Raw genomic sequence first — 27,366 nt, 5'->3', positions numbered from 1 at the left:
CACAAAATGTTGTATAAAGTATATCTTTTATTAAAAAAATTTAAAAGCACACAAAATTGTTCTATATATTCTTATTTAGAAAACAAATGTAAATTTATGTAAATGAAAGGCAGGCAGACTTCCAGACAGCGGTTATGAATCCTTGGAGAGGGAGTGGGGAATGTAAGAGAGTAGCTAAGTTCTATCTCCATTAAAAAAATTGAAACAGATGGAAATCTGGAAAAATATTAATAATAATTAAATAAGTTGATGAAGCTAGGAAAAATATTATGTTTACTTTTTAATTAAAAATAAATATAAACATATACAAGCATTGCAATTCCCAAAGCAAGAGTCAGGCTTTCTCCCCAGACCTAGGCTAAGCAGATGATATGTAAAACATGACTGGAAAAGTATACATACACACGTATGTGTGTGTATACACACATACATGTATACCTATATATATGCATAGGTTGAAATTAAACAATAAATTTTATTATTTTTAATCTAAAATAATATTGACTTGATCATAAATACTTTTGGTTCTGAGGGTCATAACGTTATAGTTCTATCCCTCTTCTGTGACTCAGTTATGGGTCAAATCTACAAAAGATGGAGATGAAATGGATGGGGTACATAGAGGAGGGCTGAGGATTCCCTGGATGCTAGGGTTGCTTCAATGCAGGGCTAGAGAGATGTGACCTGAAGCTTTTCACAAAGGCTATGGGATGTCCAAGAAAGCTTGATGAGAAACAGCAGAGCTGGAGTCAGGGGGCTGGCTGCAGGTCCTTGAGGACCAGATAGGGATTTCTACACAATGGGAACCCCACCATGGCTGACCTCACTCCAGAGGTGGAACATTTCATCAACATTTTACACACAATTTTCCTCAAGTTCATGAGGGCATAGTGTGTCAATTCACTGAATTTTCGCTAAGCAAACGTGAGTCTTAGGCAGCCTAAGTATCCTGTTAGAAAAATGATGTGCTTGCTTACATGTATGTGGTGATTATTAATCTTCACTGTCAAGCTGACAGGATTTGGAATCTACCAGGAGACACATGCCTGGCTGTTTCTGTGATAGTATCTCTAGAGAGATTCAGCTAAGGATTGTAGACCCATCGTGAAGAGGGCATCACTCTCTTATTGCCTAGAATGCTTACTCTCAGACTGAGTAAATGGAGAACAAGGGGAAGAGAGATGAATACCAGTGTCCACCTCTCCCTACTTCATGGCTTTAGACCCAATGTAACCGTTCTCTCATATTCCTATTGCCTTGCCTTCTGGCCATCATGGACTCTTATCTTTTCTTAAAGTGTAAGCCAAAATAAATCTTTTTCTTCACTTGTATTTATCAGGTACTCTGTCACATCCATGAAAAATATAGCTATTACAGATATGCCAGAAAGTCCCACAGATGCTGGCTAACCCTCAAAAGTATCATAGTTTAGTTTTAAACTCCTGGACTGTCCACTTCCTTTGTACACTCCAGTTGACTTATTAATAACTATTGTCTGTATTTGTTTTCATTTTGCTGCATTCCACTTTTTAAAATGAAGTGCCCCACCTCTCATCTTCAGTGGTTGGCTTTCTGAGCACAGCTTGACAGAAATTGTTCTTAGGAAAAGACCAAACCATAGTATAAAAGTCAGGTACTTCTGCCTAGAGGCAGCCTACGAAAAAAATGAAATGGAGTCTTTCTTGCCTTAGAATCTGAAAGGGGAGAATATTTGCTTAGTTCTCACACAGGTTCCACGTGCCTTTTCTAGAGTGCATGTGTTGATTTAGTCTCAGCATCACTTGCCCCTCATTTGAGTATAACACAAACCTGACAGGTCTCCTTATTCTCTGCACTGCACTCTCCACACCTGATTCTATTTGACCACATACCAGAACTTGACCTGTACCATGCAACTACTTTTTCAATAACTAGAAAGGAGGGGACCTAAGAGGAGGTTGATGGAGCCACTGTTCCTTCTCAGTTTTGTTTTTCTGGATTCCTCTCACACCAGAAAAGCTGGGTTCTCTTCTTTTCCTTTTAAATATTTTCTAGCCTTTTTTTTTCTGGAAAATTCTGTTCTTCTCCTTTCCTTCAGAAAAGCTCCTATTTCACTCCATCCTCTCACACAGCACTAGCAGGATGTGCTTTCCTCACTGCAGTATGACTCCTAGGGGACCACACATCAGCTCAAATGACGTGTCAAAAGTCTGTCTCCCATAGTGCTGTAGAAATCTCAAGCTTGATGAGTCTAGGAGAACTGCATGGCCTCTCTGGTCAGGAGAAGCTGTTGCTGTCTGCTGTCCAGAAGCTCTTCCTACATTCAGAGTTCTCATTGTCAACAACTTTTTGAGAGTACTTAAAAAACTTCACACAGGTGGAGTTTGAGACAGAAAATGCCTCCATGTACATCTCAGGAGATGGCAGCAGCTACTCCCTTAGGTGAGAGACAGGATCACCTTGTCCATTATAAGAGGCTGGAGTATCATTCTATGAGGCAGCATGAACATCCTTATGACCTGCTGAGATGACAAGCAGACAGACATTATTGGTACTATCAGTTTCCTCATGCCATGGGAACCTTCATCTGCTTGAGAAGCTCAATTCAACAGTCTCATCTTCTGAGTTGAAGAAAAATGTTGGGGAAATATAAATCCCATCTCCTACTTTTCCAGGTTCAGACCCCGGAGTTCCAAGGGGAGGAAAAATAGCTCAAGGTCAGTGAATTAGTGGTTATACTGGGACAACTCAACCCTTTCCAGTGCCCAAGTAGGTATCTGTCCACACACTGCACTCCTTCTTGGCTGTGCATCTGAAAGAAGACTTCACTTTCTAAACCCTGGATTTGTATCTTTCCAAAAGACCGAAGGAGAAGTACACTAACTCACGTGCTTAGTTTGAGTTGTCCTATATTTTCTTTTGCCCATGTTTGGACAGTAGACAGCATTTTCATAAGGTTAAGAGCAACTATTCAGTCTGAGCTACTGTATAAGAAGACAGATAGCACATTTTCAACAGGGAAAGTGTTTGTATCCACATACTGGAAATTATACACACTGACTGATATGGTAGAGTTGACCTGTAAGTAATGTAGCAGGAACTGAGAGAGATTCTGGTAGATGTTCTTGCTTTGAACTCCAGACTCACACACTGTTACCAGTGTCTGCTTTTTGATCTTAGAATTGATGAGGAGCTGCAATGTCAGGTCTACAGAATGATTTGAGCACTGCACGAGGAACTGCAGTTGGCAAATGATGAAGTACCAGCCTGGGAATTGGACTACCAGGTTCCCATCTTGGTATATGAGTCCACGGATGGTGCCGTCTTGGTTCCACGACAGTTTGGTATTGTTGAGATGCTTTGACACTGGAAAGATAGAATTATTGCTCACGTGTTAGGTACATGATGGAAACCTCTTTCCCAAGGTTCCCACTTAGCATTTCTGTTTTCTAGAAGGATGCCTGCTATCCCAAATATTTAAACATCTACTGAAGTATTTTTTTCTAGAATATTCTTCCATAGCTTGCCTTTTCTATTTAGGAAGTCAAGGGAAGAAAACCATTTGTCTTTCTTTTGTTTAATGCTCAAACTACAGGGTTGGATCACACACAACACTGTACTGGAAAACAAAAGACCTTACAGGAGAGTTTTCTAATGGAAGGCAGCTCCTATAGATGGCTTTCTTTTAATTATTATCTCATATCATTTGATTCTTGTTAATATTTTTACCATTTTTTCAGCATGTATGTGTCTATGTATATATGTGTTTGTGTTAGACCTGGGCACTTGTTCAGATGCAGGTATAGATGTACCTGTCTGTGTACATGTGTGCGTTTAGCTCAGAAGACAACCTTGGGTATCAGTCTTTACACAGTACCAGTATGCACAGCACTGTTTTACCATCTACCTTGTTTCTGCTTTTTTTTAAATAAAGGTTTATTTTTATTTATTTATTTATGTATATATATATGTATCTATATATACATATATATTTATATATGTATCTATATCTATATCTATATCTATATCTATATCTATATCTATATCTATATCTATATCTATATCTATATCTAATCTATATCTATATCTATCTATCTATCTATCTATCTATCTATCTATCTATCTATATAAATGTGTGTGTGTGTGTGTGTGTGTTTGTGCCTACAGGGTCAGAAGAGGGCATCAGACACCCTGGAGATGAAACTTTAAGCAGTTTTGAGACTCTTGATGTGAATGTTGGGAAACAAATTTGGGTCTTCTGGAAGAGAAAATGCTCTTAACTGCTGAGCCATCTCTCCAGCTCCATAACTGTGTTTTTCATACAGGGATTTTCACTGTCCAGAATCTTGTCCAGTAGGCTAAGCTGGTCAGTCTACTTGTTCCAGACATCTTCCTACTTTTGCCTTAGCAGTAGTGGTATTGCAAGCATGAGGGACCATGTTTGGCTTTTAAAAAGCTCTGAGCCTCATACTGAAAAGCCAGTCACTTGACTGCCTACGCCATTTCTCTAGCCCCTTGCTTTTTTAGACCATACCCACTAGACTGTATTTTGCACAAGGTCTATGCTATTGTGGTATTTGTCAATGAATGAGCATTTAATGTTTTGATAGGCATTGTGGGTGGTGTCAGAGCTGTGGCATTCAATATTATTCAATTTCAGTATTGAGTTTCTCAGGAGAATCTCTATTAATTTTTGCATTTAAGATAAAATAAAAGTATTGTATGTGCATGCATAAAATATCAACAATGAAACTTATTATCACAGGCAATTAATATGTGCTGATAAAAAATAAGATATACCCTTTAACATGGTCTGAAATTTTGAATGTCTTCTTTCTTTAAAGAGCAATCAACCATCCTTGGATGGGCCCCTCATGTGCACAGTGAGGGACGCAGCATGTAGGATTACAGAAAAGAAGAGAATTAACAGCCTAGAAGCAAAAATGTTTGTGTGAAAGCCAAGTCTCAAGTCCTAACAAATGAAAGTTAGCACTGACTGGTAAAGGTGCTTTCAGAATTGGGAAGCTGGCATGCTGGTTTTAATTAATTCAATGCTTTCTCTTCAATCCTTGTTGCAATTCAATTGAAAGGCAAGAACTAATGTAACTGAAAAATGGGATTTTTTTTTTTTAAATGAGCAAAATGGCTATTTGGAGAATCTTGGCTATTTCTTCCATGGCTCATTCTTTCACATTCTAAGTGCCTCTTTACTGTTTCATTTACAAAAGGCTCTTACCTGAAGCACATTGCAAGATGCAAACAGGCCCTGTGCCAAGGAGCTCATTAAGCTGTCAATCTGGGGACCAGGCAATTTTGTAGTTCCCTTGTGAATAACTTCATAGAGGTAGAGATGGAGCCGTTCTTTCTTTGCATTAGGGAGAAGATTGCATTTGGCCCAAACTAGTAAGTTGGTGCACGGTAGTGGGGGTAGTGGAGGAAGGAGGATGTGATACAGTCAAGGGACAAAAGGGTCTTCAAAGGACAGATAGGAAACCTAAAGGAGTGAATGAAGTGGTTCCCATCTGCCGAGGGAGCTTTTGAATATCTTTCCATCTGTACATGGTCTGCCTCTAATACGGCCCCTAATGTAGCTCCCTCAAAGCCCCTGGCTTTTATTTTTTAACTGTGCCATTTCTAACCAAACTCCTCCCCCGACCCACCCATCAAATGGAGGTTGAGAGAAGAGCCTTGTAGCTTTGGAGAATACTCTCATTTTCTTTCTCTAAGACATTGAAATTCAATTTGTAAAAAGTATGATGTAGGCTAAGAACACATTCGCATGACACTTTCAGCTACAAGACTCTAGCTGGGACCTCTGGGTTAGAAGTTGGCGTAGGACATCCTCTTCATGGGGATATATTTCTCTATTTTTGGCTACTGACCTTCGAGGTAGGCCCATGACTTCTTGGATGGAGTACCTTTCAGGGTACATAAGAGGTCCTCTGAGCAGTTTCCTAAAACAAAATCAGGTATGAGTTGTCTATTGCTTCTCTGGGGACTGTAAGCAACCACATCTTTTTCTGAGACCCACTGAGATGAAATTTACTAGTCTGTTCCTGTCTGTGTGGTTAAACACACACACACACACACACACACACACACACACACACACACCACTATCACCACCCCCACCCCCACCCCCAACAACAACAAAAGTTCCCCCCAAAACTCTTTCATTTTACTGTTAAACAGCCTAGGATTTTCACAGTTCTAAAGTTTACTTCTGCTTGGATTGTTAAAGAATACTGTAGAAGTTAAACAAATATGATCTAGTTCCCATAGTATGCTGGGCACCATTCTTGACAGTCCTCATGAAAGGTGTTATTGAACACCTCTGATAGGTTGAACGAGACTGAGAATCCCTTGTCCTTCAGCCTGAACACCAGTCTTCCCAACAGCAACATGGATGCAGTTATTGCTACCTAGTACCTTCCGCTCAGTAGATACTAGACTCTACTTTTACCAGCATCAGCTAACCTGGTTCTCAGACTAACCCAGGGCCAGCTTTTATGTCTGAAGACACTCAAGGACATACTCAGGGTTAATCGATCATGTAGGAATGTGAGGATTCTCTACATCTGCCTCGTCTAGACAGCAAAGATGAAAATATCCTACTCAATTTTAAGAGGACAAAACATTAATGACATCTTAGCAGGAAGCCTCCCATCTGGAGTTTCTTGAATAGAGACAAACACACTATTTGTGTCATTATAGCATTAGAGAAATAAAAATATTTTTAATATCATCACTGATGATGATCTCCCTTTCTTATTATAACAAGCTATTTTGTATGCAAAGAACCAAATTATACGTTTCCCGCAGTGACTCATGAATTCAATGTATTTAGAGCAAATCTCTTCTTTGGGCCTTGGTTCCCCTATCTGGAGAACTGGAAACTCTCCAGCCTAACATTGATATATTTTGATGATGTCACCAGAGATGACCACTCAGCCTATCCTTCAAAGACTAACAGCTTTAAGCTCATGCAGTAGGGGCCATGCTCCACTGAGCTTACTTACTGTCTCTGAATAGTGTGTCCTGAGTTCCAAGTTACTTTCTTTATCCCATTGTTCAGATTTGAGAAAGCCCCTGGGGCCCAAGAGTGGCTAAAAGCTGAGTGAAGGGTTCCCTCTGCTGTCTGAGCAAGCTCACTATGAGAGAACCTCCCCCCAACACCCCGCCCCCAGCAGAAGCAGGGGCTGTATTCATCTCTAGCTGCTCTTGACTCACAAAGGGCTTTCTGGCCTATCAAAGGCTGAAGGCCATCTTCCACTCTCTAGATCTTAGCCCATAATTATCATCTAAGAAGTGTTCTTTTGAGGCTTGCTGCTACCCTGCACATACCCATTGGGTATATATAATCAGACCTATGATCCTGAAGTATAATAGTCTAAGGAATTGTGACTGTTGTCTAGTGTCATCTTTAAAACTGTAGAACATCAACCAGAAGAAACCAGAGAGATGCAAATCTGACAGACTCTCTTTGCTGGCAATCACTTTCTGATTTATGTTTCCAAGAGCTCCTATGGGCTTTTGATTCCTCCCAATCTCTCTAGTCTCAGCCCATACCTTCCCTCGTCTCATTTTTTTTCTGTTTCTTAATAATAATCAATGTCACTACCACTACCACCATCATAACTAATGTTGACTACTTTTGCGATATTTTGCTGAGCATGAAATTTAATTTTTACAACCATCCCATGAGATCCAGTTTATAGTTATCTCTGTTATGTATACTAGAAGTCCTAGGTTTTAAAAGTTTAGCTGGGGAACAAAGATGGAGCAGAGACTGAAGGAATGGCCAAACAACAACTGTCCAACTTGAGACCTTGGGCAAACACCAGTCTCTGACACTATTAATGATATGTTGTACTTGCAGACAGAAACCTAGCATAACTGTTCTCTGAGATGCTCTACCCAGCAGCTGATTGAAACAGATGCAGATACCTACAGTCACACATTAGACAGAAGCCAGGGACCCTAATAGAAAAGTTGGGGGGGAAGGATTGAAGGCCCTAAATGGGATAGGAACTCCACAAGAAGAACAACAGTGTCAACTAACCTGGACCCCTGGGAGCTCTCACAGACTGAGCCAACAATCAAACAGCATACATAGGCTGGACCGAGACCCCCAGAACATATGTAGCAGAGGGCATTGGAGAGGATGTGCTTAATCTTGCAGAGACTTGATGCTCCAGGGTGGGAGGGGATACTGGGGGCTGGGGTAGGGGTTAGGGGACCATCCTCCAAGAGGAGAAGGGGATAGGAGATGGGAAGAGGGATTCTGTGAGGTAGGACCAGGAGGGGGCAGCATTTGGGATGTAAGTAAACAAATAAAAAGGTCAACTAGCTTGTCCTCAGCTACACATCTAGTTGCTGTTAGGGTGGAGATTAAAACTCAGCCAGTGTGACTCTAATGCTCAAACAGATTTTCCCCCAACTCCACTCAAGTTTGGAGGCTTGTGGTTCCAGTTCACAACCTCATGGATATGCTTCCACCTGAACACGTCTGTTTCTTGCCACATGGAATCCCTTACCTCTACCAAGCCAATTATCCTTTGAAACATACCCTGGCAGAGACTACTGTTTAGTCTCTCCTACTGATCTGCCAAGAAGATGCATTTGCTGAATGGAATAAACTAGTCCATCTCTCTTATTTCCTTCTGAAGCTCTGGCCAGACCAGTACTAAGGACATCCATGTAGTGAGAAGGGGTGCTTGACTTACTTTCTCCCCTGGCAGGAAGAAGCTTGGCCCTATGCTCACAGATTCTGTCTAAGTTAGCTGGGAAAGTAGGATTCATGCTCTGGACCAAAGCTAGAGTGTCACATCAAGGACAGGCTCTATCTCTCTGGACCAAAGGCCCTTCTGTATCATGTGGCTTGTGGTGACATTTGCAAGAGCTGAGCATCTACATACAGATGGTGGCAGAAGTACAAGCCCAGGCTTGTATCTCAAACATGCAGGCATTTTTTTTCTTCTGTTTTTCCCCTTTGGTCTTCATGTGTACAGTGGGGTGACCTCAGTTGTAATTCTGAGAAACCCAATAATGGAAAAAGTCTATCTTATTTTGAAGCATTTGCATTTCCTGAAGTCAAATGGCAGGCATACTTTAGTGTTTCTTAAAGAATTGATTAGATGGTTTCATGCTAAAGAAGAAGCACAGGCTTCTCCTTCTAAGAATGGCATTATTGGAGCTGGGTCAAGGAGGGACTGGTTATTGAGACAGTTTCACTGTTGAGCTTGAAGAAGACCCTGGAGGAGGGCGCCATATCTGTTACTTCACATTTGGAGGTGCCAGCAGAAGAAGAGTGAAAGATACTTGGTGGGGTTAGAACACCAAGAGTCTCAGTGGCTTCTGAAGGCTTAAAAAGCTCTCAGCTAACAACAGAGACCGCTCTGACCCCCTTTGTCGCATATGGTACTGGGGCAGATGTACACAAACACCCAAGTTATCACCCAAGTCACAAAGATGGGAGCTTGAATATTTGGCCAGTTAGTGCTGTTCAAGGAGTGGATTGGCCTCTTTGAGAGTCACAGGGCTCTTGCTAAGACCTAGACAATATTGTGTGATGAGACTTCAGCTGCATGTACTAGTCATGCAGCTCAAGTCTCATCAACTTGTGAGCCCATGATAAGGTAGTCTGTTGTGGATATGAAGACATGTGTAGGGTACCCCTACATGTGTTGGGATCCTGCCGTGGCTCCGGGGCTTTGTGGACTGAGCATCTAGACTGTGGACAATATCTCTGCTCTCTGTCTCCCCAGTGACTGAGTCTGGAGGGGCTTATTCTGAGAGATGGAATATGAAAACTCTCTGGAGACAGAGGCTAAGTTGATGTTTAAATGTTGGGATTCCAGACTATTCTCTTTCAGATTTTAATGTTCCAATTTAGCTGGAGAACATTGTTGACTGAGCTATAGAAATGCCTTTCTAGATTATTCTAGAGCAGTGAGGGTTAAACGAGGAAGAAATGAGTCTGTAGCCATTTCACACACCACAAATGAAGCCTCAAGACACAGCTGGAGGGTGTTGCTGGGAAAACAGCTCCAGTGAGCTTTCCTGATCCTGCAGTCTGGGAGAATGCCAGGCTCAAGTCACAGGTCGTGAAATTGGGTTTTCGAATCAGATGATATGTGACCTAAATTCTAGTCAGCTCCTTCAGAACCTCTGCTATAAGGACCAGGCAGATGGTGCTTCTCAGAGAGCATGTGGTTCTAGTGAAGGTGTTGGATCCGCCATTTCCTCTCCCAGAATTTCAGCTACTTACTGTATCAGTGAAGTAAGCACAGTAATAATCAACACAGAGGTGTAGCTAATGTGCCATATATCAAGATTACAGATGTCAAGTGACTGGCACAGCACATGGCTAGCCGTGACTCTGAAAATGTGAAGTCGCTTCTTTTCTTGTCTCTTGTTTTCTTGACATAGCTCTGTGATGCCATACAGAGAGGACTGGAAATGAGATGCTCATTAATGAGATGCTGTATTACCTGTAAGAGCAGACTTTCTCACTTCTCTACACAATTGTTTGAGGGTCTCTGATTTTTTTGGAGGAGGGGAGGATGAAAACATCTTGGAAATATCTTAATCTTTGAAGAAACAGAGAGCTCTATATTTTAGTTTCTTCTCCCTTGGAGAAGACCCAGGGAAGTCCCAACAGCGACATCTAGAGGAATCTTTATTCCCAGCAGCATTTGGGATCAAAGAATCCTTAACCCTGGTGGGCGTTGTGCACAGGGTCTCTTCACAGACATTCCTTCAAATCTAACCATTTCCTTGATGCTCCCAGGCCAAGGACATCTATGATATAGACAGAAATCTCAAGATAAGTCAAATGTAAAAGGGAGACTCTGGATTCACAACAGTTCTTGAAAAACATCCCCGATAGATAGCATGCGTGTTGTTGAACACAGGGAAAGCAATGAATACAAATGCGTTGAAATGAAATTAGGATTCACATCAATACTGTGAAGGCTTTTGGGAGCTGGAAGCCTGTCAAGTGCTGCCCTGTTGTGGCATGTAAGATAAACACATCTGGCTCTAGGGCACTTCATTGCAGTTAATGCATATTAAAGGCCGATGGACCCGACAATGTTAGAGCTGGGCGTTTAAGAAATGTCTTAAAATTCTTCTAACATTCTAAATGGCCTTTACTATGCCATGGCTTATTTGCAATGTGGAAGTACAGAAGCACTCTCAGAATGTTAGGTTTTGGCTGAGACACATGTGAGTCCAAGTCCCACCCGAGCTCCTTACTGGTTGTATGGTTTAGCACAAGTATGTGAGACTCTATGGGTTTTTATTTCTTCCTCAAAGTAAAAATAATATACACCTCAAAAGCTTGCAGGAGAATTAAATGGATAAGGTACAACACTGAGCATACTGTATACCACACAAACAACAGCAAATAGTTGGCTCCCCTTCTCTGGTCTGGGGCCTGAGCTACTTGGCTAGCAGAGAATCAAGACCACAGATATGTCTGGGGCTTGAACAGAGTATGAAAAGGAACCAGTTTGAGGTCTAGAACTATCTACCCTTCTCCCCTCTCTCCCCTTCCCTCTCCTTCCTTCACCCTCTTAAAGTGTAGGATGATAGGCACGTTGGAATATCCTCTGGAGCTAGAGACTGGGGATTGTATCTGGCAATTCTAGCACCAAATTGAAACCTTTTCACCTTCTTTGTGTTCTCTCCTCTATCCTGTACCTCATGTCTTCTCCTGCCTCCTCAGTCTTTGCGGGATGTGAAAATTAGAAGTGGTGGCTTTGGAACACTAGCTAGCCTATCCAGGACTCAATTCCACTTCATTCTGAAGGGCTCACTTCCTGGGCATTCTCAACAGAGAGATTTCTGATTCCTGTTAGCCCTGCCTTGAGCACAAGAACGTGGGTTTAAGAGCAGGTTTTATTGAGCGTGTTCAGATTGATTGGAGGAACAAATAGGTTCCTGTGGCAAGTGAAGTAAGTGACTGGCTGAAAAGCAATTTATCCCTACCAGAAAGCATCATATGATGCTACAAAGGGGAAGAAGAAAAAATGGAAACCAGGAATGACAAACTGGAGACTTGGGCATTCTGGATCCAGCCCCATCCTTCTGACAGAGTGGGACTCTACCAGCCAGTGTCCCTTAGGGGACACAGTATATCCTCCTGAGTGGAAGGGATTGTGAGGACAAGGAAGGCTGTCACTCCTTGTGCTATTTCTTTGTCATCAGCGTGGCTTCTAAACAGCACACGGTCATAGACCATTTGTGTCAGTGAAATACACAAATTACTTTTCCTGGCTGTTCAGTTTTCTCACACTCAGTATTTCTTTATCATATAGCCCACCTCACTTCTCTTCTTTTGTTGCCCAGTTTTTCCTTTTAGCTTTGGAGGGTATGAATTTCCTCAGGGCTTCAAGGACCTCTGGGTATCATGGGCCACATAGAATTTGCAGGAAAAAAGCAAACCAAACCAACCAAACAAAACAAGCAAAAAAAAAAAAAAATCCCTAAAACCAACACTTTTTTCTAATGACAGGATATGGAATTACTCCAGGTCACATGACCCCCTCAAGCCTGCCCCAAAGCACCAGTGACTCTCTCTGTCCCAGAACTTAGTGATAGAGTATGTTAGCCTTTGAGAAGTTCCTAGTGGCTGGAATAGCTCCAGCTTTACAAAACAGAGCCTCAGAGGTCTCCACCACCTGCTGGGAGGCACTGTACCATACTGCCCTGACAGCATTTTTTTAAAGTCTTACACCTTCCTGCAGATATTGCTATACAGAGACTCGAGGTTTTGTTGGGTGTGGGGCTGGAAAGCTGTGTGACCAGAGGAGCTGGTCCAGAGCAAGAGTGAGGTTGAGTTGTGTCCAAACCCTGAAAATCTTGTCCTGTGACGGGCAGGAGTAGGACCGATTCCTCCTTGCTGTGGGCCTGCATGTTCAGGCACATGTAAGCCTTACGACCCTCACCTCCTCCACCCGTGAGGTAGTCTGGCCAGATTATAGGTTAAACTTTATCTCACCCTACAAGGATATGTCCAACGAGCACCTGGGATTCCTCTTTATGCAAATGAAGCATTCCACAGCACCTCAGCCTCAGCCACTCACCCCACTCCCAAGCTCCCAACCACTTCCCAAGGGTTATATAGTCTTTGTTCTTCCCCAATAAAGAGAGATGTTTCACTGAAAACTGTCTCTGGTGAAGGCTGTTTCTCCTGATCCTACTCAGTCTGAGATTCTATCTAACCTACCGCCCCTGGCTAAGCTTCATTCCTACCAGTCCAGCTCCACGTGCAAAGGTGCCTGATGCCTGGAGGGGAAAAGCAGACCCAGGGCGGAAGTTGGAACTCCTGGGAAATCCAGGTAAAGGGGGCTGTAATTTGAGATTTGGACAAATGAGCCCAGAGCATGAACAATATTAGCGAGTCAAGATTTAGTGGAAGCAAAACATTAGAACAAGAAATGACGAGAGGATGCAGGAGCCTTAGCTCCAAGCTGTATGTGGAGGAGGTAGAGCTCTTGTTTCATGGAAGATGGAAGAGCAAAATGGACCAGATGGATGCTCTGAGTCCAGAAAAGTGGGAAAATGTAAGTGTACTTTTGGTTCCATTTCATGTTCATGGCGGCTCCCTGCAGGAGGCATGTTACCTCTGTCTGCCAGAGGAGAGAATAAAACCCAGCATGAAGCATACAGGACAGGTTTGCCTCCCATCCTTCCAGCTTGTCCATGGATCCAAATGAATGGCTAACAAGTCTCAAGCACAGTGTGCTGAGTGCAAGTCAGCAGTTGACTGGAGCCTATTTTGCCCAGGAATGACAAGTTTGTGTTAGGGCTCATTACTAACATGGGTGTGGTTTTCTGTGGTTTCACTGTAGCTAAGGATATCCTGTGCTGGGCTACTACCTCGGCATGTGTGCAGAGCCCTGCATCCCAGGCTGTGGTCAGTGCTGGTTTCCTGGTTACAACAGCTGTCATGGCAGGGGGCTCCCATCCTTGTGGCTTTTGTCCTTGTGACAAACCTCATGCCACCCCTGAAACTTCCTCCCAGCAATTCTGGAAAGTAGGTGTGCCCTGGTCTGGGATGTCCCGCAACAGTATTCTCCTATTCTCTGACTGCTTCTTTTCTTTTACAAAAGGGCAATTTGTTTCTTGAGTTGGCTTAAGATTATTAGTTTGTGGTGATAAAGGTTGTGGCTTCAGAATTTCTTCAGACAATTGTCAGGCTATTTCTTTCTGCCTTTATATATAGGACAAGAGAATTCTAGTCTCAGAAAGTGTCAAAGAACCCTGCTAGTGTGTGTGTGTGTGTGTGTGTGTGTGTGTGTGTGCACATGCACATACATATTCATATGTGTATACATGTGAAGAGGCCAGAGGTCAACACAGGGTGTTTTTCTCAATTGCTTGCTATTTTATCTCTTAAGACAAGGTTTCTTACTGAACCCAGAGCCTTCCAGTTTGGGTAGGCTCCCTGGCTGGTGAGACCCAGAGACCTCCTTGTTTCTGTGTTCTCAATGCTGGTATTATTGGTATACACAGCTTCTCCTGCTTTTTATGTGGGTGGTGGGGATGTGACTCAGGTTCTCATGCTGCACAGGAAGCATTTACCTACCTACAAGCATGACTACTACAAGCATGGTAACTGCACGACTGATTTCAGCCAAGGCATGCAGAGCCTAGAATATTTACTACCTACATCTTTATAGACAGTGTCTGTGGCCTTCTACACTTTACCTTTGTCTTTGATTGCACAAAAGATTATTTACACAAGTGAGGAAATAAGACCATATACTAGACCCTAAGTGTTTTTGGTCAATATTGAGATTGTCCATCAATCTTAAAAGGTTCAGAAGGCTGTATGTCCACCCGGGGCTTCTTCTCATACATTCTAAGTCTTCAGTAGGATGCCCTGAAGGAAAGAAACTACAAATGTATTGCTCCTGTAAGGAGCTGTGTCAGTTCTTCTGTGTCCTGTGGTCCCAAATGATGCCTAGTATCTTTACTCTGGTGTCCATGAAGGTCTACCTACCTGTCCTATCTCCTTCCCTTTCCTCTCTTAGTTCTGTGGTTAGGCAGATGTGCTTGGTACCTTGGCTCTGAAAATTGTGAGTGGAGCTAAGGTGGAGATTGACAGTTTGAATATAAAGACACTGAGTCAGAGTCAAGGACCTTTTTGTTTAGCCTGTATGATCAAAGCAGGACACTTCATCTCTCTGTCTAATTTTTCTTTCTCTGAGTCATGAAAAAATTAGTCAGATAATCTTGAGTTTAATCTTCAATGTTACCTGAACTCTGCATATATTCCTTTTGGGACCAGTAGGAGCAATATGTTAATAGCTTCTTTGGTAATGTAGAGGGAGGAAATCTGTTTTCATAGGTCTTAAACTTCATTAGGTATTTTGGCCATTACCAGTTTTTTGACCATTAGTTTATGGCTGTTGTCATGCCAAGCAGTTATGAGCTGGTCCTGATTGGCTTGTCTAGAACCACAGTGATCCATTTTTAATGGATGTGTTAATAGAGACTTCCATGTGAGACATGGTATCAAGATTTATTCACAAATTTGTTCAGTTTTAGGGCTTCCAGTTCAAAAATACAAGACTGTCTTGTGTCCCTGGCAGAGTCCTTAGCTTGCTGACAGCAATGCTGTTGCTAGTGAGAGTGTGACTGAAGGAGGAAGGTTTGTGTGGATTAGCGCAGTGATCAGGGGCTATCCAGATGAGTCAGAAGCATCAGCTTATGTAGATCAGCATCTGCTTCCATCTGTCCCACTCCTGTTGGGGACAGTCACAGCACTTCTGGTTGATAAGTAGGCATCACACCTTGTGGTATCATCTGCAGGATTTGCTACAGATTTATTCCTAAAGATCTTACCTCCTTTAAGGGGAGCCGTCTCAGTTGTTTTGGGAGTGGAGTCCTGGAAGGGAAGAGAGAAGAACAGGGTGAAGACAGGGCTGAGATAAAAGAGCTTATCCTTCTTGTCACCTTGGGAGTCCTCACAGCACTGTGCAATTTAGAACCCACCCACCCACCCTTTGACCCTTAGAGCTTGAATATTCATTCATTGATTCATTATAATGGGCTTCCTATTCGTGCCAGCCCACCTGTCCATCAGAGACACAAGATAAGGGTTACCATCCACATCTTACAAACAAGAAACAAGACAAGATGTCTTGTTCGGGGACACACAACGAGCTTGTGGAGTTCAGGACCACAGCAGGAACTTCCACCTCCCAGTCAAGAGCTTCTTCCTCTCCACACATAGTACTGTTTTCCCCCTTTAAGCCAACAGATGATCAAATGAAGTGAATAAATGTACACACTTTCTTCTTTTCATATTTGGTTCATCTAAAAGTTTTTTAAACTGGAAGATATCTTGCTACCTCGTTTGTGGTTGGAAATTGTGATGTTTTTATTAGTGTTTATATTCCAACTATTGGGATGGTATCATAAGTAATCTGGGTCTCTGACCTCATGGATTTATTATAAGCTTATGGTCGAATATAATTTGCAAATATTCATAAATATGTAGCACAAACAGAGGTGTATTTGTTTATACATTCACATAACACTACAAATGACTTATATAATAATCATAAATGTCTACATAGATTTTTATGTAAATGAGTAAGGGGTTGATGGAAACATTGTCTGCTAAGGAGGAAACTGTGCTGGGGGTCAGAGGGAATTAAAGAGAAAAGTAGTTAGCATGCTCTGTGAGGCCCACGGAGATGGAGGGGCACTTGTTCTCAACAGATTCCTCAGAGTCCCTCTTCACATGTCAGCCTCGAGAGGCATGTAAGCAGCCTTCCACAAAGGAATGGAATGCCACATTTACCTTTTGGCCCATATAAGTCAGTCACCTCTAGTGCACTTAACTGAGATAATTATAAGCACTAGAAATGGGTGAATATTTTCATAGGAAAAATAGTTTCCCAATGTCTACCAAAGCTGAAAGTTGACAGTTAACTATATCTGACTTTCTTAGTGTTCTGTGCAAGAGCTGATGACTATATGCAAGTATCATCTTAATTTACATCTCCAAGAGCTCTGTCATTCTCCTTCTGTGGATCTGCAAAATAGGTATTTTCTCTAACCCAAGAGGTGGCATTCAGGAATATAGCTCTGGAGGTCTCAGGAATTAAAGCTTTGGTGTCACAACTAATCTGAAGAAAGTTTATAACTTTGGGTCTCAGTTTTTCAGGGGGAAGAGATGTGAGGTTGATTTGAATGATACTTTCCCCTCTGCTTGTTTTCCGACTGTGTTGCCTTATTTCCCGAGAGTTCTAAGTGTGTGTAACAGTGCTTTACATCTGTGATTGCTTGATTACCCATATGATTCTTAGGAAAACCTGACATCACAAAATTCCCCTTTATGTTGCTTCTGTGAGACAACAGCCAGCACTTCGAAACTTATTAAGCAGCTGGCTTAATGCCAAGCATGACATTCGATTAGCATGATGTGCAAACACACAAAGAAAGGCATTCCCATTTAGATGAAGCCTAACAGGATTGAATGTGCCAAAGGCCCCATATCCACCTAGACACCAGAGTGACTAGCAGAAGAGCAGCACCGGCAGAGCCATCCCAGTGGCAGAAACGCTAGACTCACTCGTTCAGCCTTGGATCATCTGTGGTGTACATTGTGTCACTCATTAAAAGATATGCTATGGACCTGGTCCATTAAAACAGCCATTTGAAAACCACAAAAAATATGGATTCAGAAATATGAGTATAGCACACGCCATGAAAGGATTGCAGTGCTTAAAGGAAGAATTTCTGAAGCTTTAATGCTGAGGATCTCAGGCTGCTGCAGGTTTGGGTACAGCTTGGGTTGTCATTGTCTCTCACAAGTTCTCAGGTGATGCTGATGCTCCTGGATTCCAGAAAAACCTTTGATCATCAAGTATAGAAGAGGTGTATCTGGGAGGAGGACCTAGATGTATCGTAATGGTGTGGGGTCATGGAAGGGAAAGCCTTGTTTTTGCCTGACAAATGAGAGTTCTATCTCTTCAGTGCCAAAGCAGTGGCAGGGGATCCTGAAGCTTCATCTTTTACCTGGGTTCCAGGGAATTTAGGATAGAAGTCTGATTGTTCCTATGTTGAAGAACACAAAGTGTCTACAGCTTCCTATGGCTACCCATAGTAGATATGATTCCATAGTCAAAGCAAGAGACAAACCCAGATGTCTTACAGATCATCAAGTTGATTTTATAAGAAAGGATGCCAAGATACTAGAGAATGGGCCAATTCTGGACTAAAATTCTTCAGTGAACTTTCCACTTGGCCAAGGACAGAACTGTTCAGTATTCTCTCCTCCCTATTCTCAAGCAGCCCTTGAATTCGAGGATGGAGAAGCAAGGCCTAAGGACATGACATGATGACTGCTTACATTTATGAGACATGATGATGACTGTTAGAATTTGTTAGATTGTTTAGACCTCAGGCGCTATGCTGAGTGCTGTCTGTAAACTCTTTTAATAAACCTTGCCTGGGGAATTTGAGACCTTGGCTGCAGAAAATGAGAACTATATTGCTCAGTGACTTGGCTTTGAGTAAGGTAGGACACAGGCTTGGCCTACATGCAAACAAATGGCTTCCCCCAGGCTGTCATCTCATCTTCATAGTAGCTCTGGAAAACCAATCACCATGGTTACCAAACTCTGCTTCATTTCTGTAAGTATACTTTCTCTTTTCTTTCAGCCTCTATGGACATCTGATGGACATTTTAACAGTACTAGAGTTCTTTCTGTGTAATGGAAAAATGGCCATGCATAATCTGTTTCTCTCCAGATGAAATGATCCTCCCAAACCCAATCATTAGCCTAGAACTGTATTTTTTTCTTCTTCAATTACTATGAGTAATTGGCCAATGATTCCTACTCTGGGCTGTTGCAGTCATAACAAGATATGGCATGTAAATGACTAGCCATTGTTTGAAAACAGTAGCTATTCGAGAGGGACTGCTTTGTGCCTTATAATGTGTTTAGTTTGTCATGATTCCCCGAAAGGTCTGCTTGCTTTCAGAACAATGATGTGGAGGGTGCAGAACAAATGTGTGTAAGTTCCCATATTTGCTTTTCACACAAAGTCCTTTGGTACTAAATTATTAAGACAACTAAAGTGTGGAATATTCTATGGAGAATTCCACATCCATTTCTTTTCTGACTTTCATTGCCTTAGAAGGTAGCTCACGGCACATGGAGGTCTCTACTATCTTTAAGCTAAGACAATTAAACACCTAATTCAGCTTACTCTGGGAACCAAATCCTTTCTGGGCCTTATTGTAAGAAACAGCATTTCTCCCACTTGCAAAGATATACATATATACATACACGTACACATACACGTATACATACACATACATATACATGTGTAATACTCATGAAAATATGTATTCTGATTCAGTGGATCCAGGATAGGTTCTGAGGTGTTCTGATTGTAGTCAGTCTCCTGGCCATGTTATCATGTCTGGTCCACCAGCTACTCTTTGAGTAGCACTGGCTTCAAGATGTATTTGCAATAGACAAGTAGGTCTCATAGTCTTGGAAAATTGCTGCAGGTAGTTCTTCTTAGATGTGAGATTAAAAATTCTTCCTGCTCTAAAGATGGAGTTGGTACTTTGTCCTCTGGGCCTCCTCTGTCAATGAATGTTGTCATCTAATGTCACTTCCTGGCATTTCTTGGTCTGCTCTGGAGGCTTTTCAAACTCCAGTAACTCTCACAATCCAGTTTGTCTTTCTCTGGGCCATGCCTGAGCCTACTGTCTAGCTTGATGGGTCCTACATCTGCCTGATCCATTGTCATAATGGAGAGCTCAACTTTATAGAAGAATATAGTTAATGAGTCAAAAGAATGACAGCATCTACTAACCCTCCATCATAAATCTTCAGGGTGTTAAAGGGTTCAGATAAGGAGCATCAAGAAATTCCAGACTGCTGAGTGGAAGACACTCATGTCTTCAGAGTGTTACACAATAGATTAGATATTCATGAAAAGAAAAACTGTTGCTAGCTGTCTGCTTAATGAAGTGACTAAACATATAACTATATATAACCAGACATTTGTCCCTAGTTTCTATAATAATACCAAGCATATCTCTTTAAGGGAATTATTTATGTCCTTAAAGTCCTCTGGAAATGTCTGGCAGTTCCTTGGAAAATTGGTCATAGCATTACCTGAAGACCCAGCTATACCACTCCTGGGCATATACCCAGAAGATGCTCCAACATATAACAAGGACACATGTTCCATTATGTTCATAGCAGCCTTATTTATAATAGCCAGAAGATGAAAGAACCCAGATGTCCTTCAACAGAGGAATGGGTACAGAAAATGTGGTACATTCACACAATGGAGTACTACTCAGCTATCAAAAACGATGAATTCATGAAATTCTTAGGCAAATGGATAGAGCTAGAAAATGTCATCCTGAGTGAGGTAACCCAATCACAAAAGAACACGCATGATATGCACTCACTGATAAGTAGATATTAGCCCAAAAGGTTGAGGTACCCAAGATACAATTCATAGACCACATGAAGCTCATGAAGAAAGAAGATCAAAGTGTGGGTGCTTCGGTCCTTTTTAGAAGGAGTAATAAAATACTCATGGGAGCAAATATGGAGACAAAGTGTGGGACAGAAACTGAAGAAGGGGCTTTCCGGAGACTGCTCCACCTGGGTGTTCATCCCATGTGCAGTCACCAAAGGCAGATGCTGATGTGGATGTAGGAAGTGCATGCTGTCAGGAGCCTGATAAATAGCTGTCTCCTAAGAGGTCTGCTAGAGTCTGACATATACAGAGGCAAGTGCTCACAGCTAACCATTGAACTGATCAAGGGGTTCCCAATGGAGAAGTTAGAGAGAAGACTGAAGGAGCTGAAGGAGTTTTTGGCCCCATGAGGAGAGCAACAGTACCAACCAACCATAGCTCCCAGGGTCTAAACCACCAGCCTGGGAGCACATAGGGAGGGCCTTATGGCTTCATCAGTATATGTAGGGGAGGATGGAATTTCCAGGCATAGGTGGGAGAGGAAGTCCTTGGTCCCACGAAGGCTTGATACCCCAGTGTGAGTGAATTCAAGGGTGGGAAGGTGGGAGTGGGTGCATGGGTGGGGGCACATTCTCATAGAAGCAGGAGGAGGGGAGATGAGATAGGGGTGTTTCTTGGTGAGGAGGAAATAGGGAAAGGGGATAACATCTGAAATGTAAATAAAATATTCAATAAAAAATTAATTTAAAAAAAGAATATAAAAAAAATAATACCAAGCACAGATAACCTCAGGCAGACCCAGAATGTAGATTATTCTACTAAAGAATTGGCCTAGCTCTTAATAGCATAGTTGATACCACAAAACAACAACCAAGGGTAGGTGTAATGGTTAGCTCATGGCTTCTTCAATTTTATTATTTTTACAGATGTTCTGGGAAGATTATTAAAATGCAGGTTTGACTCCATAGCTCTGGGGTGAAGCTGGGAAGTCTTAATCTCTCTCTCTCTCTCTCTCTCTCTCTGTGTGTGTGTGTATGTGTATATATGTGTGTGTGTATCGTGTATGTGGGTATATGTGTCTATGCATGTTCATGGGTCGAAGTATGAGTTCATATATGCACATGTGGTGGTCAGAGGGCAACCTCAGATATCAGTTCTTAGCTTTTGTCTTGTCTGTCCTTTGGTTGGTCAGTTCTGTGTTCACTACCTACTAGCTGGATGAGGAGCCTCTGTGGTTTTCCTGTTCCTAACTCCTATTTTGTTCTAGGAGCAATGGGTTTACAGCTGTGCACCTGGATTCTGGGCATGCAAGTTTAGGTCCTCATGCTTGGTGGCAAGCAACTCAACCACTGAGCAATCCATCTCTCAAACCTGGGTCTACTTCTAACAAGCTCTCAAGACAATCCATGTATTGGTTTGCTTGTTTATTTTACTTTCTTGTGGTATTGAAGAGTGGACTCAAGCCTTGCCTACCAGGCAAGCACCTTAATACTGAACTATATCCCTAGTCCTTTAAACATTTTTATTTTGAGACAGTGTCTTACTAAGTTTGCCCAGGCAGGTTTTAAATTTGTAATCTTCTTGCCTTACCTTTGAGACAAGCTAGGATCACAGATACGAGACATGAAACCAGATAGGGCTACTCATTAAATTGAAAACAGTGTTTTTGATTAAAACATACATAGATATCACACAGAAAGTGGTGTATGAGCCTAGACTCCCAAGTAATGGTAAAAAAAAAAAAAAAAAAAAAAAAAAAAAACCCAGCCACAGAAGACATGGGGAAATAAAATAAAACATAAACTGTATGTGTTGTATGTTACTAGGCAACACTGTTGAGTTACAATGAACTCTCAGCTATAGTAATAGTGTTGTGGTGGATAGAGATGGATAGCAGAATATAGGCGGGTGAAGCCACACTGCCTACAACTTGATTTCATATATACACAGAGATAGTATGAATGTGACAGATTCTTATTTAATTTAGTGGAAGGTTATATGGGTTTTATCATACTATTTTTTAAAAATTTTAAGAGAGAATTTTAAAAATTTTCTCAGGTTCATCTTACATTCTAGTTACTCTCTCAGACCCTCCCTACCCTAACCAGAGGTGGCCCATTCTTATATCGGGAGCATTCTGCCTGAAGCTGTTTCCTAGGCTTCAGTTTCTCAAGTCAGGAGAGTTCCCAGACCGGGTCCCACACATGCACCTGAGTCTTTCCTTCAAAGCCCTACAGAGCACGTGTTCCTTAGGGGGAAAAAAACCCTCAGCTTTTTGGAAAAACTTAATTAATTTAATTAATTAATTAAACAAATTATTAAATATAATGAACCCCAGATGTGGGGAGTCCTTTAAGAAGAGGAAAGTGACTCAGGACATTTTAACTCACTGACTGCGTGTAAGAAACAGGGCTTCTTCCAAACAGCCTCAGTCCTACGCTATCTTTACCAACAGTTGCCCTACAAAAGAAAGTGAGAGGTAGGCTTAGCTGGTTTCTCTTTTGAGAAATGGTGTCCAATATTTGAAAATCACATAACCTGAGACCTTGCTATACCACTCTGGACTGTGTTTGTGTTCTTGGGTATGCCCATCCTTCTGACTTAGGAAGCGAAGCCAAAGCCGTGACTGTGGTTGAGGGCCCAGAGTCTTCCTTATAATGCAAACACCTCTCTGTGTACACAGTGCCTGGGAAACCAGTGTCAACCTGGATTCTTCCTTCCCAGTGGGGATAAGAGAAGCTCTATTGTGTTTTTTTTCCTTTTGCTTTGCCCTGGGTGTGGACAGTTCATCACTACTCTGCAGTCTTTCCCAAGCTATGGGAAAAGCATGTTTACGCTTGAGTTCCTCAACTTTTCTTTCTTCCCATAGCGACGTGAAGAGCTGTACCTTTGATGGTAGACTTTCCTTGTCTCAGGACTGTGCTATCTTTTTGGAGGCTGATAGACAACATTTATTCAAGTGAAAAGATGCGCATTCTATTCCCATTTCTAGGGCTTTATTTGCACATACCTGTTTGTAAACATGCTCGAAGGGCAGAACATCCCAGAGGGAAGTGTTTACAAGGCGCAGGTAAACCACAAGGCATTGGCACAATAGAATCAGATAGGACTCTACAGTGGCACAAAGCAGACTTCTCCATTTAGACATGGATGGATCTCTATAATAGAGCCGCAAGTGAATGAGATTGACTTAATAATGAAATCTGTGCGCTATGTACACTCAGATTTATGATAGAACACGGAGGGATCTGTTTATAGTGACATTCTCAGCAAAGACAGGCTGCTGCTGGGAGGAGAGGATATGAAGAGTTTCTAGTATCTTTCCCCTTATTTGTTGGTTAGTTTTGTGAAGCAATATAATCGTATTTCATAATAAATATTGTTGGTTTAAATGTAAACAGAAGTACAGCTATCTCAGGAGGCTTTAAAGACAACACTAGAAAGCTATAAAAACAATTCAAGGGCAAGGAGTGGATTTGGTTCAAAATTTTGGTTAGGGTTATGTACTCAGTATCTATAACAGTGTCCTGTAAAAAAAATAGATACTCAGTAAATTCTGAGAACGATACCTCAGTTTCCCCTTTGTCTCCACTATGGAGTTTTCACTTTGGAGTTATTTGTTCCTCTAGCCAAGTCTCAAGGATCCTGACTGACTTTCCTGACATGGTTAACTGTCCCTTTTCCATCTCTTTTCTCATCTCTGCAGCTGTCCAGGTGGGGCCTCTTTTTTCATCTCTTCTGTTCCTTGAAATTTATTCACTCTGACCAGATACTATAGTTTCCAGTGATGTTTTTCTGCAGTCTGCTGCGGAAATACTTCTTCATGGGTAGTCTTAAGGTGGTCCTACATAAGGCAGTAGAGTAAATCTCATTGGTCCCTACCTGGTTCCAGTGGTACAAGGAGGACGCCATGTGTTCATTGCCCATTCCACGTTTAATACTAGGATATGAGTCTGAGCTCCTTGGACCTTTTCTTTGGTTTCTTTGACAGATTCCTAGTGAGCCACTTCAGTTGCTAAGTTCACCTGTTTACAACAGTCCACATCTGTCTTCCTACTGGATGTACTCCCGATAACCCAGGCCCAGGGGATTCATATTTCCCTAGTTCTTGCCACAGTTAATGCCTGATAATGTACTAGAAATGATATGTGAAAAGCATTAGATTCTTAATAGCATAGCTATTAAAATGGAAAGCCCTAGCTTGTGAGCAAGTATCTGACATGTAAAAATATCACAGCATACTAGAGCTTACACACAGACTGCACCATTCTATACCCAGTCAGATCAACAGACACAAGAGGACAAATCTCTTAGAGAATGGGAATTAAGGTTCTCCATGTTTCTCCCACCACCAGGGCAAGCAAAGGCAATAGCATTCTCACAAAGCAACCAAGAGCCACTAAGCAGCCCTTACTGTACCACTTGCTCAGGGTGCTTGACTTCAAGCCCTGTCCCATGTCTGTGCTTCATTTTCTGCATCTGCAGAAACAGGGCAGTAGCCTGTCCCAATTTCACAGGAGGAATCATTTCAACAACGGATTGAAACTGCTTCTGCACAGTGCCATCATCAGCCCTTCCCATCTTGGCTTCTTTCCACAGCCAGCAGTTCTGCCTGTATCCTCTGACTGACAAATGTCTTAAGGCCACTCCAATCTATCTTATCTGGCCATTGCTGCAAAACAACACACTTCTGGTGTATGGAAAACCATAGTGACAGAAAATGGAGAATGTGTAGATAAGGTTTGCCTAAGAGTCATTCTTAGCAGATGCAAATGATCCATTAAATGATGAGTCCCATCAGCTCTGAAGGCCAAGTGTAAATAACTCCTTTCTCACACTGCCAAGGAGGAAGAAGCTTTCAAGCTTTATTTAAATTTCAATACTTGATGATACTTGTAAGGCCCTAGCTTTCTCTCAGCAACTAGTAAGCTGCAGAGCCTGTGGTCCAAGGCAACTGAAGGAAAGCCAAGAAAAAAATCTGAGTGATTATAATATGACTTGTGAGAATTATAAAATAATAAAAGGCATGTTCACACTTGGGCAGGTTGTTACACCGGTGGGTGCAATTCATACAGTATACAGTATCCAAATCACTGTGCCTGGATCTCACCTCAAGCCGTGAGTCATGTGAGTTTGACCATACAGTACTTTCCAGACAGTGTGTAAGAGTTCTCTCTCAACAATACTTTTCTAAACTAGTTTGACTTTCTCCTCCAACTCTTCTATCTTAGCCCCACTTAAAACAAACTAAATCTCTCAAGACAGTGTGGCCCTGTATATTATGTGTGCATCTCCGAGGGAGGGTACAGGTGACAAAAACATTGCTACTTTTCAACACCCTGAGCTCTTCAAAGTCAGTGGCTTGTGAGGAAGCTTTCGATTTCTTTTGTGGGTTTTAACATTGAAATACCAGAGCTCTGGGAAGCCTTGGCTTCTCTTGTTCTTTCTCTCTCGATGTTTCTCTCTCTATCTCTCTCTCCCTCTGTCTCTTGTTCTCTCTCTCTCTCTCTCTCTCTCTCTCTCTCTCTCTCTCTCTCTCAAATACCACAGTCTTTAAAAAGTAGCTTCTCACTAAAAATAAATAAGCAAACAAACAAACCAACAAACAACAGCAACAACAGACTCTTGGCAATAGAGAAGCCTCAGAAGCCCTGGCAGCATGGATTGAGGACATGACCTTAGAATTAGGATGGGTGCCTTACAGAGATGATACCCACATGTACATACTCCAGCAGGGCTCCCTAGGCTTCCTCCTTCCGTACTGTGAGGCTGTGACCCATCTGGGCCTAAATCTTAATTTCTCAAGGTCAGTAGTTCCTCTCTGCTCTTTTGGCTCAAGTATATCTGGAAAATTTTGAGCTCATGTCCAGTTACATTGCTCTTTAAAAAATTCCAAATGAGTGCAGAAAGCTCATTTCCATTTCTTTCCCCCTTTCTCTGATATAATATCTCTATGTATGCATAGTTTAATTTTGTTCATTTTTTAAATGTTTTTGCTCCCAGTTAACCTATTCATTAGCTCTCAGAGCGGTTCCTCTAGAGGATGCAAATTATAAATGAGAAAAGAAAAAGCAGAGAGAAGACGTTTACTCACCTTTTTCTGGATTACCAGGACCAGAATGATCGCCACTGCCACAACAAGGCACACCAGTGCGGTGATGCTGAGGTAGAAGTAGCTGCGGCTTGTGCTTCTCCAGGGCCTCGTGCTTCTCCAGGGGCTGGCTACCAAGTCTGGCGGCACCTGCATGGCTGTGTCAGGGGAAGGGGCCCCACAGCTGCCTGCTTGCTGCAGCCCTGGCTCCATGCTTTATATAGTCTGTCCCACATCACACCTTATCTCTCCTCATCTGATTCGATTCTGTACCCAGCTCTGTTCCAAGAAGGATTTTCCCCTGCATCCTGGATCATGTGACTTGGAAAAAAGCCTTCACCAGTTGCCGGATGGAGAAACTCTTCTCTGGGGGCGTGAGGCGAAGGGTGGCTGCAAGGGTGGGGGAGAAGTTCATTTTTCATCGCCCGGGATTAATCTGAGTGCAGAGAAATTGTAACAAGAGAGACGATGGTTGATGTCAGCGCGTGGTAGGAAGGAGAGAGTTCCGCGTGTGTGTACACCAACCACTTCTGTTTCCTTTAGGCTCAGCCACAGAACGCCTTGCCCTGGGGACCCTGCACACTGCATGATCCATGCTGGTGGCCTAGAAAGCTTCCAGATTAGTCTCTTTGCTGGGTCCCCGGAGAAACAGCAGTCCTTTGTCAGCAGCACAATAACTGTTGGGGTTGTCCAACAATCACAGCCTGCTCTAAACTGGAAATACACCCATTCTTGGGAAAGAAGAACCCGCTGTGTGGACATTTACCTACCTGGAGACAAGGTTGTGGCAGTAGGAAATTTGAGGATAGTTTCAACGA

General features: G+C 42.2%; 1 protein-coding gene across 1 annotated transcript; it reads right to left on the bottom strand.

Annotated features, from left to right (window-relative positions):
• Tnfsf8 (TNF superfamily member 8) lies at positions 1-27,366 on the bottom strand. The gene is made up of 4 exons (XM_034503920.2): positions 26,552-27,366; positions 15,838-15,880; positions 5,862-5,933; positions 1-3,345 (listed from the first exon to the last, which is right to left on the bottom strand). The coding sequence occupies exons 1-4, from the start codon at positions 26,759-26,761 to the stop codon at positions 2,951-2,953; spliced, it is 720 nt and encodes a 239-aa protein (XP_034359811.1). The 5' UTR covers positions 26,762-27,366; the 3' UTR covers positions 1-2,950.

The sequence above is a fragment of the Arvicanthis niloticus genome, chromosome 5, assembly GCF_011762505.2.
Source record: "Arvicanthis niloticus isolate mArvNil1 chromosome 5, mArvNil1.pat.X, whole genome shotgun sequence".
Classification (NCBI taxonomy): domain Eukaryota; kingdom Metazoa; phylum Chordata; class Mammalia; order Rodentia; family Muridae; genus Arvicanthis; species Arvicanthis niloticus.
The sequence above is the reverse complement of the archived record's forward strand: the minus strand, read 5'-3'. Positions and strand labels throughout refer to the sequence as shown.

Bases quoted from the DNA above. Each gene is read 5' to 3' on its own strand.
- Tnfsf8 (XM_034503920.2), bottom strand. From the start codon at position 26,761: ATGGAGCCAGGGCTGCAGCAAGCAGGCAGCTGTGGGGCCCCTTCCCCT. The intron at 5,934-15,837 runs GTAAGATCTTTA...ATTTTGTTTTAG, and splicing joins GACGGCTCCCCTTAAAGGAG to GAAACTGCTCAGAGGACCTC. The intron at 3,346-5,861 runs GTCAGTAGCCAA...CTATCTTTCCAG, and splicing joins GTCATGGGCCTACCTCGAAG to TGTCAAAGCATCTCAACAAT.